The 16842-nt window shown below is 39.5% G+C and overlaps 1 protein-coding gene across 1 annotated transcript in view; it reads right to left on the bottom strand.

Annotated features, from left to right (window-relative positions):
- Positions 1–359: 359 nt before the first annotated feature.
- Positions 360–16842, bottom strand: part of TBK1 (TANK binding kinase 1) — a 29547-nt gene continuing 13064 nt past the window's right edge. The window contains exons 8-21 of the mRNA XM_077338695.1: positions 14250–14429; positions 12610–12806; positions 11014–11072; positions 10490–10581; positions 9402–9503; positions 8291–8369; positions 7495–7616; positions 7319–7395; positions 5687–5726; positions 4489–4590; positions 3473–3569; positions 2494–2600; positions 1958–2029; positions 360–851 (exon numbers count right to left, since the gene is read on the bottom strand). Of these exons, the coding sequence (XP_077194810.1) occupies positions 800–851; positions 1958–2029; positions 2494–2600; positions 3473–3569; positions 4489–4590; positions 5687–5726; positions 7319–7395; positions 7495–7616; positions 8291–8369; positions 9402–9503; positions 10490–10581; positions 11014–11072; positions 12610–12806; positions 14250–14429 (1378 nt within the window). The 3' untranslated portion in view covers positions 360–799. The remainder of the gene's footprint in view (positions 852–1957; positions 2030–2493; positions 2601–3472; positions 3570–4488; positions 4591–5686; positions 5727–7318; positions 7396–7494; positions 7617–8290; positions 8370–9401; positions 9504–10489; positions 10582–11013; positions 11073–12609; positions 12807–14249; positions 14430–16842) is intronic.

The following is a 16842-nucleotide window of genomic DNA, read 5'->3' as shown; positions in this document are numbered from 1 at the left end:
AGGGCCTGGCTGTATACAATGGATTGTTTGATATGTTTAGGATGTTAGCTAGACATGCAGGTATGTTTGCCGGTCAGTAGGCTTTTGGTATAAGGCGGTCTCTAGGCATCTATTGTTTATTTTTACAGTAGTGTCCAGAAAATGTATTGGTTCATCGTCAGGTTGATAGCGGGGTGAAAGTCATTGTATGGCTGTGATTCACTGATGACATTATTATTGTCTGGACACATGGTAAAGAAGCCATAGATGCTTTCCACCAGGCATTACATATTTTGAAATGAAAATGATTTATAGTGAATTGTAGCAATGTCAAAATTAAACACTGCCTTTTAAGATACAGGGAAAGAATGATGGAGACATTTATTTTTTAAGTATTTAATGTGACTCATCTATTCACAGTGAATAAAAGCAAGCAGGAAAATTCCAGATTATTCTGAAGTATTCAGCATTCAGATAGCTGATGAGGAAATCTAAACAGCAGACTAGTTCATGACCAAAATCTCCCCGACAAAATTCACAAGTAAAAAAATCCCACACACGTTAAAAGTAAATGCCATCTATCAATATGTTCACAAATCTGCAGCCGCACTTGTTTGGGAGCGGCAATTCTGATGTTACCTAAAATGTTAAGACCATTTTTAAACATTAGCAAAAGTGATACATTTCTATATTTACAGTATATACAATATTTACATACTTTTGTTAAATACTAGGAAGAAGAAGCCAAGCGCAGAAACTCTGCATGTGCAGGCTCTTTTACTGTGCAAAGTCAAGAAATTGTGTTGCAATAATTATGCAACTAGATACAATCCACATTCGGTGGGCCACCATCCATAGTCAAAGCTCCAAACCTAAAATGAAAAATAAATTTAGTTTAGGCATATTATTCAACTTCTCTTTTGTATGTAAAGTAACTGGTGACCCAGCAGTACGATATCAAAACATTTCTAAAGGATAATTTAACCAGTATTTCAACATGAAAAGAGTTCTAAGTCTTGTCAAAAATCCCCCCCCCCAAAAAAAAAACCTTGTGCAGATAGGGCGAGAGATACTCTTGCAGCTATTTCCTCAACTATGGCAGCATTTTTTATTAAACATTAGGTTTACAAAAATCACTGTGGATTATATCACTGATCTGCATATTGAATTTTCCCCATGTGATTGTGCTTCCAGGCATGTAGAAGATAAATATTGTTCAATGCACCTCTGGCAGTGTAATGCTACGCAGAATTAAAGTAAAGGTAAAGGTATCCCCTGTGTAAGCAAGCTGAGTACTCATTTTACCGACCTCGGAAGGATGGAAGGCTGAGTCAACCTTGAGCCGGCTGCTGGGATCGAACTCCCAACCTCATGGACAGACAGCTTCAGACAGCATTTCTGCCACTTACCACTCTGTACCACCAGAGGCTATCTATGTTGAATTACACCCTTTTAAATCCAGTGGCCTTGGATGGGTGTTACTCCATCTAGGATGACACTGTAAGTATAACAGTGTCTTTAAAAACTACATGTACCTTAAAAAGTATACACAATGAGAACATATTAATAAGTCAATAGCAGCTAGGGAGACCTAGCAATGAAGTTACAATATATATAATCTATTATGAAAGTAATTTTCAGAAATTTATTTTATCACAATGTTTTTATCTCCATCACAATCAGATTCCTAAAAAGGAACACAAGAAATAGCACTTGTTTCAACAAGGAAAGCAAGTCATGAATGTGGATTCATAAGCAACACAGAAACAGCTGGGGTGTTAGGGAGACATAGAAAACAATCATCTGGCTGGCTGGGGCTTTTTGCAGCGGACAGAAACAAAGTACTTCTTGTGCTTCTATCATGGGAAAAGAACATTTGGACTCCTGTATAAGAGATTGTCAAAAGATACCAGAGCTACTTATTCAGTGACTCCTTTAAATATACCAAAATAAAAAGGACATCAAAATGCCTGCTTACCTTTCCAAAAGATGATTATTCTCTGTTAATTCTTTAACAACACCCTCCATTTCTTCTTTCAGTTTTTTCATGCTACAAGTAAAAACAAGCAAACCAGAAGAGTTAATTTCAGTTAGAAGTTTATGAAAACTCTTACTACTGTTACAATAAAGCTAGAAGCAACACAGATCTTTCACATACCCAATTAAAGAATAAGGTGACAACTGAAAAGAAGGCATCTCAGTACTGCAATTATGTACAGAGAAGAAATTTATAGTGATGAAGGATGTATTTTCCTGCTATCCAAATGTGACTGTAACATAGCCTAATACTCTGCAGCCACTAAACTGGGGGGTTCCTTCAATTCTTTTCCTGTCTTCTACATAAGAGACAAAAACTTCATGGCAAATTTAATTCCCTTTTCTGCTATAACAGTTATAAGTTATTTCAGTGTATCTCTCTTTATTACTCTGCCCTTTATAAAAGACACTAAACATCTAAATCTTGGAAACAATATAATTCTGTGGAAAGCCTATAATAAGGTGAAGAACTTTTACCCAAGAGTCATTTCCACCAAAGTGTTTGAACTAGGATAAACTGGATTAATTGCATGTTTGATCCCACTGGAAACTGCCATCATCTTATGGGGCAAAGTTTCTTGTAACTGCAATAGATGAAGAAGTTGTGTCAATTACAAAACAAGATACAGCTATTGTACATGTCTAAAACACCCTGGTAAAGCATGTGGAATGTATCACCAGTACAATCCACTCTGACAACCCCAAGAATTTGTTTTGAGAAACTGATTCCAAAAATGGTTTCCTGCTTTCAATGGATAATCATGGAAACAAGCAGCAGAAGTTACTTGATGAAGCACATCAGGATTAGGGGCTCATTCTTTCTGTACTAACTACATGGCATGTAGAGCAGAGAAGTTACCCCAGCTATACAGAAAGCAATGAGAGTGGTACTCTGATATCGGCCACAGGAGCCGTGGGCCTAGTGATAGAAGTAAGGCTTTAGTTACTGAAGGCTGGAAAATGGCAGAGGAGAGTTTGAGAAAGGGTTAGCATGAAAATAGAGTGGGTAAAGCGCAGAATTCTTATATTCGAATTGCTCTGAATCTGATAGTTACTGAATTATAGGTGCTGTGGAGTGCCTGTCACATTTCTGAAGAGTGTAGCAAAATGTTAAAATCTGCCTAGGAAGGGTCTAAACTCCTTCCATGGTGTCAAGCTCCAGGAGGCTAACTCTTCTCTCACACATGTCTGGCAACAGTAAACATAGCCTTGAACTCCAATGATTTCAAGGACTGGTGCTGGAGCAAATGGTGCTGTAAAATAACCTGCAAGATGCCCTGGAGAGGCATTTGATCAAATGGTTCCCTGGTAGAAAAAGTTACCAAAAAATCTATGGGTCCAATTATTGGGACCTGTTCTGCCAAACTAGACAGGATTATATGAACTACTGTTGAGAAAATATTCCTTTTACTTGCTTTTTTAATAGAGACATGGCATATTCAAGGAGAATGTATACCTCATTTACAAAGACCTGGTATTTGGATACCTCTTCTTCAATATCAAAGCACTGCTTTCTGACAGTCAATAACTGTCTCCTTAAGTGGAGCATCTTCCTAGAAAGACAGAAAAATGTCTTAAAATGTCAAATCCATACAAAACAAGAGCAAGCAAATAGTCTTAACCTAAGGATTCCCAGCAAGGGCTCACTGGGAGCTTCCTAGGTGTTCTCTGGCCTTTCCCCCATATCCTGCCTTAATGGACTTGTTCACAAGCTATTCTTGGTATTGCCATGAAACCAGGAAAATGATCACTTCCATTGATCTAGGAGCGGTGCTCTCATGTGGTTACTGCACCTGGGAAAGGGGATGAAGCCTGGATGCCTACTCATGCCTCAAACTGCTCCCTTTCTCTCCCCCGCCTCAGTCCTGCTTGGTATGGGAGGGAGGCACGGCCAGCTGATATCACTTCTATCGCAATTCCGGAAATCCTCAAAGGCTTCCGGAAAAATACTTCAGGAGTTCATTCATGGTCAAAAGGTTGAAAAAGGCTGATCTAACATATTTTTGTGGTCTGGAGCCCCATGCACATGAAGAAGCGGGCTCTAATTCATGACTAAAGGTAAAGGTATCCCCTATGCAAGCACCGAGTCATGTCTGACCCTTGGGGTGACGCCCTCTAGCGTTTTCATGGCAGACTCAATACGGGGTGGTTTGCCAGTGCCTTCCCCAGTCATTACCATTTACCCCCCAGCAAGCTGGGTACTCATTTTACCGACCTCGGAAGGATGGAAGGCTGAGTCAACCTTGAGCCGGCTGCTGGGGTCGAACTCTCAGCCCCATGGTCAGAACTTCAGACAGCATGTCGGCTGCCTTACCACCCTGTGCCACAAGAGGCTCTTAATTCATGACTACATATGGTCAAATAAAAGCTTTAAGAAACACAAAACTTATAATATACCTCAAAATTCCTGTTTATTTTGCTGAAAGACTAATACAGCAATTCCTCTGGATTTACTACAAAAAAGTATCTTACCTCATCCAATCCTCAGCCTTGTCCAAAAATATTTCGTACTTGCTGACACATTCTTCCTTGAACAGAGTCATGGCTTTTGTGGCATGAATAAAAAGCTTCTGCCTATATTACAGAAATAGGAATCCACATATTGGCTTGGTTTATTTAGCTTATGTCATTTAGAATCCACCTTTCTCACTGACAATTAAGACACATTACACAGCATGAGACAATTTAAATCAGCAGGAAAGGCACATCCAGTAAACTGTACAATAAAGGTTTGGATTGCAGACATAATGCAAAACCATGATTTTTAAAAAACCATTTTGTTTGCAAAATCAAGATTCAGCTTGCAGATGATCACTCAAACCTTGAATTGCAGAAACCCTGTTTACTTCAAGAAGTAACAAACAACCCTGTTTACTTGTCACCTTTGCTGTGTAACTAGAAAGCTATAGGTTAAGTCAGGAATAGGGATAGGCGCAAAGTGAACCACGAATCAAAATTCATCACAATTTTGCTGTCTGTGGCTTCCATACAGAGGTATGTATTGGGTCTACCATCATAAACTTATACGGATGTTTAAAGCTGTTTGTGTCAGTTTGTGGATGAAGCAGAATGCAAGAGTTTAAAGGGACTCAAGAAATGTAAATATATAAAATAAATTCTATGTTTTAAGGCATGTGCAAAAATTATATATACCTAATTTACCTCTTAAAAATTTAGATACATACAGTATTTGCTGGCGTATAAGACTACTTTTCCCCCCTGATAAACATGCCTCCAAGTGGGGGGGGGGGGTTTGTCCTATACGCCGGGTGCACTTCAGTTGGGATAGACATAGCTGCCCATAGTGGCCCATAGTACTGTAATGTAACAAACTCTATATTTTGAGTGGAAATGCTGGGGGTCGTCTTATACGCCAGCAAATATGGTATGTAGATTTAAAAAACACAGGAGAAGCAAAATTTAACCTTCAAATGCTTCCCTATTTCCAAACCTTTCCCAATCTTCCCCACCACTTTTCCAAAAATATCTTTGCAAACTTGAGAGCTAGAACGCAAATCACTATACCACAGCACTGTGTATACTGGAACACCTTTAAAAAAAAAATTGTAGCCCTCTGAGTTTACACAGCCCATGTTTGTTATAGATTTCAGACTGAGAAGCACCTCAAAATGTAATGCAAAAAGAAAATGTCTATAATTTGAAGACTTACTTGTCAAACTTGTGTATTTGTTCTTCATTATAAGGAAGTCCTTTAAAAAAGAAAGATTGGAAATCGAATGCTTTGCTGTTACTCATATTAGCAGCAGCTATTTTCCTAAAGATATTTTAATAATATAAATTAAAAGGAGATAAATGTTGTTTGTTTAAAAACTGTTAGTGTCACCTCTCCAGGGAACCTTTCTGAGATACCTTACAAAGCAAACCATAATAAAAACAGAAAACATTACAATTTAAAATTAAAATCAGCATTAGAACTCAGCCAACTTTAAATGAGTTTAACGGTTTTCAGCACACTAAAAATAGAGTTAAAAGATCAACCCCCTTAAAAGCCTGGGCCAAGAGAAACATATCCAACCTGACACCTAAAAGAAATTCGCGGAGATGCCAAGCAAGCCTTGGAGGAAAGACATTGCACAAGATTACCACTATTGAATACGTCCCGTCTCTCTGGATGCCATCCACCTCATTTTTGAAGATGTGGACATGGGGCACAGAACTTTTCAGGCAGGGTGGACAATATGGGATGAGGCAGCCCTTTAAGTATCCTGGCCCCATAACCAATTATGCTTGGAAACAAATGGGTAGCAGTGCAGATTGTTCAGCACCAGATTATACAATCCCTGTTTCCTATCCCACAGCAGCCTGGCTACTGCATTTTGGACCAGCTGAAGTTTCCAGATGATTTTCAGAGGCATCCCCTATAGTTGGTGCAATCATAATATTTGAGAGGCATTCATCTCTCAACACACTCCAATGCCCACAGGACCATGAGTAATTTCTCCTGGAGCACAGATCAGTGTGGTCAGATCATGCTTTCTGAAAACACCTGGAGCTAGTGTATCAACCTATGTGGATAAAAGGCATCACATGCCCAGGCTAAGATTCAGCAGTATCCCTAAGCTATGAGAACCTGCTTCTCCAGAGGATTCCAACTCCTTTTGGGACAGGCTGACTCCTAAAACAGTTTTGTCATTGACCAACAGCACTATAGTCTTGCCTAGATTGAGCTCCAGTTTACTGACCGTCAGCCATCCCACTACCTTTTCCAGGCACCTGTTCAGAACTTCCACAGGTTCACCTGGGTGATAAGATGGAATCTCACAAGATCCGGCAGTATAAGTGCTACAGGGCCAAGCACGGGTCTCCCAGCACTACCTTCTGGAATCAGCCAGGCAAGAGAAGAGTTACCAAAGCATGGTAACCCCTACTCCCAACCCAGCCAGCCTCTCAAGGATACCAACAAAGCTGTTGATAGGTCCACAGTTAAGCAGTGACACACTCCTTGTCACACTCCTGACAGAGATCATCAGTCAGGGTGACCAAGGCCATTTCTATCCCAACCCTAGCCCTGAAGCCAGGCTAAATGGGTCTACATTGCCTGAAGATATGTAACCTGGAGATATGTAACCATCATTTGCACAAGCGCCCTACCCCAGATGGTAATTGTTTTGGTCAGTGGGATCCATGGATACTTTCTTAGGAAGAGGTCTCATGACTACGTCTTTCAAAGCAGTTGGAAGTGCAACTATCCCACACAGAGACCACCCCCTGGGACCCACTGAGCCAAAGCCAGCCCAGCTTGATAACTAAACTAAATAAAAAATAGTTTTCAATTACTCACTTCGTTCAGTTTTGTCTTTTTTGAATTGGTAATAAATATCTGATATAGAACTCAGTAGTACTTGCAATCTTTCTGGGCTAGAAGAGAATAAGTAAAAGCAAATTACACAAACACTAATACATGCCATGACATATTACATTAAAAAACAACACATACAGTGTTAAACAGTCACTTACTTCCTGTCTTTCAGATGTGTGCCTTCCTGATTAGCCCAGCCATCAGACAACTGGCCGTTAGGAGATAGTTTGCTTTTAACATCCTGAAGACTAGACTCTATGGTTCCCCGTGAATTGGAAAGCTGCATGAATGCAACAAAATGGGCTGTTTACAATAAATATGACATTATTCCTATGAAATGGTTATTAAACATGTGGTCACATTGAACATATATAACACGTGTACACTAAGATCCTGATTACAAGAAAAGATTGAAAAAGAGGTATTTGCTGTCCTCCACAAGTCCACTTGCTCAAAGAAGTTTATAGTAAATTTCCAGAGGATCACAAAGCTATTTACATAAATTTAAGCCCATTTCCATTAATCTGAACAGTTGAGTCTGGTGAGAGGCAGTAACAAAGAAGCATATGAAACTGTCATATCAAATCAAACCACTGATCTATCAAGATCTACTCTGACTGGCAGTGGCCCTCCAGGAGAGAGTTCTTTCTCATCACATACTACATGATCCTTTTAACGGGAGATCTCATGACCATTGAATTTAAATCTGCATAAAGGACCATGGGATTGGATCTTGTGGATCCATTCCACTAACAGCGGCCCTTTCCTCTGGTGCAAAAAGCCTTCCACTGCTGCCTCTCACATAAGCAAAAATCTCCATAAACCAGTTGAAAGTCCTGCTTCAGCTAATAAAGCCCATGAATCCTACAAAAAAAAAATTTTACACTTACATCTGGAACTCAGCACGAAGGCCCCTATTTTGAGAACTATACAATTTAAATAGAAGATGCTCACCCGTAACAGCTTTGAATGTATATCTGAAATTTTATCTCCTTCTGATGGTGCAAGATTCATCTGCCGCATATCTTGATATCTTTTTGCAGGAAACAAAAAAATAAGATCAGGAATAATCAACAGTGAGGCTTTGATAACATTCCACTGTAATTTAAACTCCAAATAAGGATTTTATTCTGCATTTAACTAGGCACTTAAAAATACTTGATGTGTGAACAGCTGCAGTTCAACTAGACTGCCTTCTCCAAAGATTCTTAAATCTAGATAAAAGAAATCTCAGGAGATATACCTACAGTTTTTGACAGAAGCACTACAATGTACCATGGTACATTGATGACAGTAGATGACCTTATTTACTGATGATTCTCTCACCAGTGACATATCCTGCTGCTTCTTACACTTACTACACAGAGGACCCAAAACATATTAAGATGGCTGGACAATGACAGGTGGGTAAATGGCAATCGATTTGCACTACTGCTGACTGATCATAGCAGAGATTTTAAGGTATTATGACAAGTCTTCTCTGCAGCCATACTGTCTACCAAAGTGCTATCCAGCAGAGCCCCATCAAAGGGCTGGAACAGATTTCCCAAGCACAAGAGAGTGCAGAATGGTTTCACAGAAATCGCTGTATCACATTTATGAACCCACACTAGGAGAGATGAGGAATGCTTTCTGTAAAGTTTCATACAAGACAGGGGGGGCAGGGGGGGTCACTATGATGGTCACAACATGAATGTATGAAGTCACACCAGATTTACTTGTGAAGTATTAAAGAAGAAAAAGAAGAGTTGGTTCTTATATGCCGCTTTTCTTACAATCTCCTTCCCTTTCCTCTTCCCACACCTGGTAAGGTAGGTGACGCTGAGAGCCCTGATATTACTGCTTGGTCAGAACAGATCTATCAGTGCTGTGGCAAGCTCAAGGTCACCCAGCTGGCTGCATGTGGAAGAGCAGGGAATTAAACCCGGCAGATTAGAAGTTTGCGATCCAAACCACTACACCAAGCTGGCCCTGTTTACAATTTTCATTAAGCTTAATCAGTAAACTGTGAATATTAATATTGATATGAGAAATGAAGATCTTTATTCTCAGAATTACTACTCACATTTTTCCAGCTTTCTCTAAACTTCTGTTGCAAAATTCTAATTTGATGACAACCTCATTCTTTTCATGAACTGTTTCATTGCAATCATCCTTGATTATTTCACTGAAAAGGAAATCAGTACAATTTATACGGCATATAAATGTACTGACACCAACTCTCACTAGTTTACTAATATTTTAAGTCATGATTCACATGCAAAATGTTTCTAAAAGAGAGCATGTTCCCAGTCAAGGCTGCAAACCTTTGTACATTAGTTTGTGAGCAAGCACACCACTGCATACTGTGGGACAGCGTTATGTTACATGACTGTAATCTTAAACACTTTTATTTTAGTATGTTCTTCCTCAAACTCAGTTGCCTTTGACTTGCTGTTAGGACTGCACTGTTAACAAATTACACAAGCATTTCTAAACTGTAATTTTGTGATAGTCTTAGCAGTTTCTTATTGTTGATTGCTCCCATGTGCTTTATAGGAAAATCTGAGACCATTTATGTCCCCCATATGGTGTGAAGTGACATCATTCATAGGTGCATTGTATGCTGCCCGTTAAAGATGTTCCCAGGCCTTCTCTCCTTTCCTGGTGATTATCCAGGTCCAGAAAAATACGTGAACACAGATATCACGAAGATCAAGGGAAGGAGATGTGGCTCAGAGCTAAAGCATGTGTGCTTTGCCCAGAACTATACCTGACATCTTCAATCAAAGGATTTTAGGGAGATTAGGAAATAATTGACATGACCAATGATCTGACTCAGTTTTAGACAACCTATTATTTACAATTTAAGCAGAGCGGATTAGAGAACTTCTGGACAAAAGGACCTCCCTGTGGACGGTGAAATTCTGTGCCCTTGCGATTCAAGCTCCCCAGTAGTACATTTAAAGCTCTAGAATTTTGATCCTTTAACCTTTTAAATTCTTAATTTTTCTGTTAACTTTTATAATTTTTAGCTCAATCTTAATATACCTATAAACTCATCCAAATTCTTGTCCTAAAACATTACAAGCTTTTTGGTTTTTTATTTCTTATGTTCCTATACTCTGGTCTATGACCACACAAATAAATAAAACAAGTAATCACATTACTCACATTAACCATCGAATCCCCTTTCGCATCAGTTCCTGGTAAAGCAATAAAGCGCGGGCAACTCTGCAAGCGTAACACACAACACCTGTCACTGCCTGAAATAAAAATAAAAGGCATCAATACTATATTTTTATTAGTAATATAAAATGTGGACATTTTTGAAGACATAAGAATTTGCAAATGCAGAGAGGAATAGTGGTCAACATATTGCCTAGCCTAACATTTTCTAATCTATTCTCATTTCACAGTGGCTTAGATCCCAAGAATTTCTACATAAAGAAGATAAGAGATAAATTTCATCAACTGCCCAGCCCACTACAGACATCTGACCTCCTCTGCCACTGTGTTGCCAAGGATCCCCTTTACCCCCCATAATATCATTTCACAGGGTGGACAAAGGAGGGTACAGAAGGGGAGATGAGCAAGATTTGTACTGGGAATACTAATATGGACCCATGGGGTTCCAGAAATCTCAGTTTGAGGAATACAGAAAAAAAAAGATTATTATTGTTGTCATTAATACTTACTTTAGCCATACTTGCATCACTATCCAGATCATAACGTTGATGGACCTTAGGCAGTAAAACTAAAAGAAAAGGTCTTATTTAAAACATCACCCATATGAATGCACCCAATGAAGCAGTTAAAATATTCTCCCATTTCTCTAAACAAAGAAGGAAATGTACACAGTCTTTACAAATATAATAAAAGCTTCAGTAATAATAAAAATTCCAAGTATCCTTTTCAGAACCATCAAATATGCAGAAGTTAGACTAGAAATAATTTTAGTTTGAAGAGATAAGTAAGCAGTATTTGCTGTTCTAGTCAATATTCAAAATTGTGTAGTTTTTTTCAGTTGTGGTAAATGCTAAATATTTCTATACCATAATAGCATAGAAGTTCAAGTTCTGAGTTCCCTTTTTTCGCTCAGATTTTAGCTACCCTTAACAAGAAAATAAAAGGTTAGATTCCATTTTTCTGTTGGAATATAATTAAAGTTAAAGGTATCCCCTGTGCAAGCACCGGGTCATGCTGACCCTTGGGGTGACGCCCTCTAGCGTTTTCATGGCAGGCACAATACGGGGTGGTTTGCCTTCCCCAGTCATTACTGTTTATCCCCCAGCAAGCTGGGTACTCATTTTACCGACCTCGGAAGGATGGAAGGCTGAGTCAACCTTGAGCCGGCTGCTGGGATTGAACTCCCAGCCACATGGGCCGACAGCTTCAGACAGCATTTCTGCTGCCTTACCACCCTGCGCCACAAGAGGCTCTTTGGAATACAATTAGGTCGTCACTATTTTGTAAGACCAAACTTTTCCACAGAAGCAAAAAATAACAACCCTGAATGAATTTGTAAATCATGCCAAAGTCAGTCACACATCCAAGACCTACTTTCCATGAAGATTATTTCAGATAGTAGCTGAGATGGTTTTACTGTAGAACAGACAGATCCTAGTCCAGTAGCACCTTAAGAGATTTTTTCAGGGAGGGGGAAGTATAAGCTTTTGAGAGAAGTAGGCTGTGACTTTCAAAAACTTGTAGCCCCCAAATCTTGTTGGTCTCTAAGGACTCAAATCTAACATCTACCTTGTTTGTGAAGTCTTACAAATCTATCAGTCTCTAAACTGAAGGTTGCTCAATTGTGACTGGCCACACATGTATGACTTGAAAACTGGATGGTAATTTCCCACCAATAAAAAAGGTGGATAAGAATTTTACAAAATGGCTTTGTAGAGATTCTACCTACCAGTAATTGTTTTGGATGTGAAAAAGAAGCTACTTCTAAACAAGAAGCTTTCAGAATCAACATATACTCTTTATAGTATGTATTTTCCAAGGTACAAATACAAAAGGCTCTCATCCAATTAAACTAATTCAAGACTACTGATTTGGAAGACCACTGAAACTGGAGTCAGGCTTAAGCAACCTAATGACTTAAATCTGGTTAGAAGACACTCAAATAACTCAACAATGAAAAGTTACAACTCTAAGGTCAATCTAATGAGGTTACAATAGCAAACAAGTATTTTTAAAAATCTACTTATTAAATAGTTAGTAGTATTATTATAAACAAAACACTGTATTTAAAACACTTAAGGGAGGGGGGAAAGATTCCACCATACTTTCTTCATAGAGTAATCCTACGATGCTCACAGGCTCCCTGCTTACGACAATTATAGGATTTTCTTCAGTAGTTCTGGGGAAGTGCTGTGCCAATCGATTGGGTTCCAGAACTAAATGCCGGCCTTCATATATCAGTTCTTGGTTTAGCAAGGCTATCTTTGTCTGCTTGTAGACCAGTTCATGAAATATGGCAGCGCTGTTCATAAAGAAAAAAAACCCAACAAATCAATATCACATTTAGGAAATCATCATCCCCAACACAATAAAGCACAGTTCCCTCAGGCATAAGCACTTGTTTGCATCTGGCTCAGAAGGAAAAAGGAAGACTTTAAGGTCAAAGGTAAACAGGCACATGCCATGGGGGAACTATACAGCTGTTGTCCACAGCTGGTCAATGTAAGTATATTTGACCAGTACATTTCTCACCTTTACTCCCTAGCAACATACACTCTGTGATATATGCTATGATTTCAGGGCTGACAGAACATTGTGCCTTCCCACATGAATTTAATTGAAGTCGTAGCAATAAAGTTATGGACTATTTATACACAAGTTAATAAGATCTTTTCTTCCCTGTCCAGAAGATAAATTAAGTCTTTGATTCCCATCTATATGTTGGCAGAGGTTTTTTTTTTAATTTGGTAGACAAAAACGGGGGGGGGGGAATTATGATGCCAACACAAATACATTGGGAGAAACAAACACACAAAATGATTAATTAAATACACAAATTAACATAATTACATGATTAACTCCCATACATTTCTATCTGAAGAATGCTTTTTGTATTTACTACATTATTCCAGACTGAATCAAATCCATTACTTGGACAAGATCCTTGAATTACTCTTATAAGTTATTTTTTCTAGAATCATAAGTTGCTTTAGTTTGTCCCACCATTTATCTATTACCAAATTTTCAGCATTTTTCCAATTGTTAACAATAACCATTCTGGCAGCTACAATAATAAAATTAACCAGTTTTTTGGTTACAGCACACATTATGACTCGAAAATAAATTAAGGAGAGCTAATGAAGGTGATAGCACTATTTGTTATAATTTCTTCTATTTCTATAACAATTGGCAGAGTTTAAATATTGAAAGAGGAACACAAAACCAGTTGCACAAAATAATAGTTTTATTTAGAAGAGAAACAACTTTGTATAAAAAAAAGAGAGAAAGAGCTAACTAACTGTCTGTTGTGGGGAGAGGAAAGGGAAGGCTTTGAGACTTCTTTGGGTTGAGAAAAGCAGCATATAAGAACCAACTCTTCTTCTTCTGTTTTTCTGCATTTATTCTGTCTGTTGTGGAGGCAAGCTGGGGGAAGTGTGCTCAAAGATGCAAGAAGTCTCCAACTGAGACAAACAGGTTACTGGAGAAGGTTCTTTGAATTATATCAAATTCCTATTCCATGCTAAGTACATATCTTCTCTGATGACTCCTGTAGGACATTCCTCATATGATTCTGAATCCTGCACTCTACAGATCTTGCATATTCCAGCACTGTAGATGCAAATATCAAAGTGATATACATAAAAACATTCAGATCTAATGAGAAAATCTGTTCTGTCCATATGCAACAGGCTTCTGTCAGATCACAGTTACGTCAGGTAGGAAATGAAGATTCAGGAATACTTACGTATTATAGTTGTGAATATAAATTTTGTGTGCAGTCATTTGTTGCAAAGAAAAGACATGAATAATTATTCGGTGGAGTATGTCACTAGTCTCTGCAAAAAACTGATCAAATCCCCAGCATTTCTCCTGATCTGCTTCAAGAATATTTGCAAGAACAGGCGTGAGCAGTACTTGCAGGCCTCTAAAGATATAAGGAAAATAAGGATTATTTTATATTTTCAGAAATATATTCTCATGTCTCTTCCCTCTTGCCAATATTGCATGTATTTATACTATGTGTTAACAGCACAGTGATGTTTGCAACATCTTGCTGGTAGAACAGGCAGATGAGAAGCTGGTCAATAGTTGTTCCCACTACCTCACATAAAGTGGGGCCACCTATTTAGTTAGCCATTTCATCACTTCTAGATGAGAGAAACCTGCATTTTACATAACTGAAAGGGTACGCAAGTCACTCGCTCCTGCTGGCCCGCACAGGCTTCAGGACTGGTATGATCACTGACCAGCCTCTCTCTTTCTTATCTTATAGCAGGATATATTCCAAAAAATAGTGTGGAAAGTGCTACTGTAAGTTATCACTGCGGTCAAGAATTTCATCACACCCAGTCAAGAACCCTAGAAGGGTGATACACTGCAGACCATGAGCCACTGCTAACCTAATGGCAAAGGCATTCCTGCATGAAAACCCTTTATGTGCTGCATAAAAACACTTTAATTCCAAGGCTGCAACCTCCCAAGTATTTATTTTCAAGGAAGTTCTAGTGAAATCCATGGAATTTATTGTCAAGTGAACCTCTACATGAATTCCAGCTTAAATTCCAATGACATTTTCAGCTGGCAGAAGGCACTTCCACCAAGGGAAGAATCAGCAAGAGATGAAGTCAGAATATTTTCTTCTATGACTATTCTTGTGCTACAGATCCAAGCCATAATGTTTACCATAATTTGTTTCCTAGATATGGTATACAGGATGCATAAAGGTTGGCTGCCATTAAGTATCTAAAGCCATGGTTTGAAGTGGATGTTTAAATTACAGCTTACATTAATCATGGTTTATATTTGGACTGAGAAAATTATGAGTAATGGACTTATCTTGACTCGCCAGTTTCCATTTGCAAGGAATGTTTACCTGTACCTCTTTCTATAATGCTCTCCAGATGCAGAGCTTAGCTCTGCGGCTCAGCCATGGTTTATTATATGATCTTAACGAGGATTAAAACACCAAGTTACTGCTAATTACATTTACATTTTGCCTTCCCCGGTATCCCTGGATTGCTATGCAGAATTCTTCATCTTGACGTGGAAATTATCATCAGAATATTTCTTTCTACCCATCCATTGCTTACACAGTTAGGATAAGCAGTTCAAATTTTGATCATGCTATGAAAATATCTTGGGTACTTCTGAGTCAAATATGTTAACAATATAGATGTAGTAAAGAAACAGTTATTGTTCCAAAAGTGCATTTAAAGCCCATTCTAAAGAACGGGCCATGAAAGGGCCCCCTCCTCTGGCCCCTGGCCAGGCAGCTTAAGGTGGCTTTGGACTGCAGCTCGCAGCTGGATCAAGTGGGGCAGGCGGGGGCTGGTCAGCTCGTTAGCAGGATCGGGACAGAGCTCCTTAGCAGGCAGTCAGCAACCTGGGAGACCCTCGTTAGCAGGCTCAGCCTAGCAGGGCAGGAGGCCCTTGTTAGCAGGTCCTGCTTAGCAAGCCCAGAGGTCCTCATTAGCAAGCCCTCCACCACGATGCTTTGGCCAGCACCCTCTCCCCTAACCTGCTGCTGGCTCCAGGCACTGAGGTGTATCTGAGAGCAAAGAGGCTAGAGTCCAGGGACAGAGGGCAGGAGCTGCAGGGGCAGGGCACCCTGATTGGCCTGATTCCAACTTGGACAGCCGGACACGTCCCACCACCCCTGGCTGTTTCACAAATATATAGAGGAGACATGGATAAGCACCTCTTTGGTGTTTACCCCCTTCCCATTGTAGATTCATAGAATCAGAGTTGGAAGGGACCTCCTGGATCATCTAGTCCAACTCCCTGCACTATGCAGGACACTCACAACCCTATCGCTCATCCACTCTAACCTACAACCCCCTTGAACCTTCACAAAATCAGCCTCTCCATCAGATGGCTATCCAGCCTCTGTTTAAAAATTTCCAAAGATGCAGAACCCAACACCTCCTGAGGAAGCCTGTTCCACTGAGAAACCACTCTGTCAGGAACTTCTTCCGGATGTTTAGACAGAATTTCTTTTGAATATATTTCATCCCATTGGATCTGGTCCGTCCCTCCGGGGCAAGAGAGAACAACTCTGCTCCATCCTCTATATGGCATCCTTTTAAATACTTGAAGATGGCTATAAGATCCGCTCTCAATCGTCTCCTCTCTAGGCTAAACAGACCAAGCTCCCCCAACTTTTATTCATACGTCTTGGTCTCGAAACCCCTCACCATCTTTGTTGCCCTCCTCTGGACACGCTCCAGTCTGTCTACATCCCTCTTCAACTGTGGTGCCCAAAACTGAACACAGTACTCCAAGTGAGGTCAAACCAGAGCAGAGTAAAACAATACCATCACCTCCTGTGATCTGGACAC

This window comes from Paroedura picta, chromosome 5 (assembly GCF_049243985.1).
Source record: "Paroedura picta isolate Pp20150507F chromosome 5, Ppicta_v3.0, whole genome shotgun sequence".
Taxonomy (NCBI): Eukaryota; Metazoa; Chordata; class Lepidosauria; order Squamata; family Gekkonidae; genus Paroedura; species Paroedura picta.
This window is presented reverse-complemented; position numbering and strand designations above follow the sequence as displayed.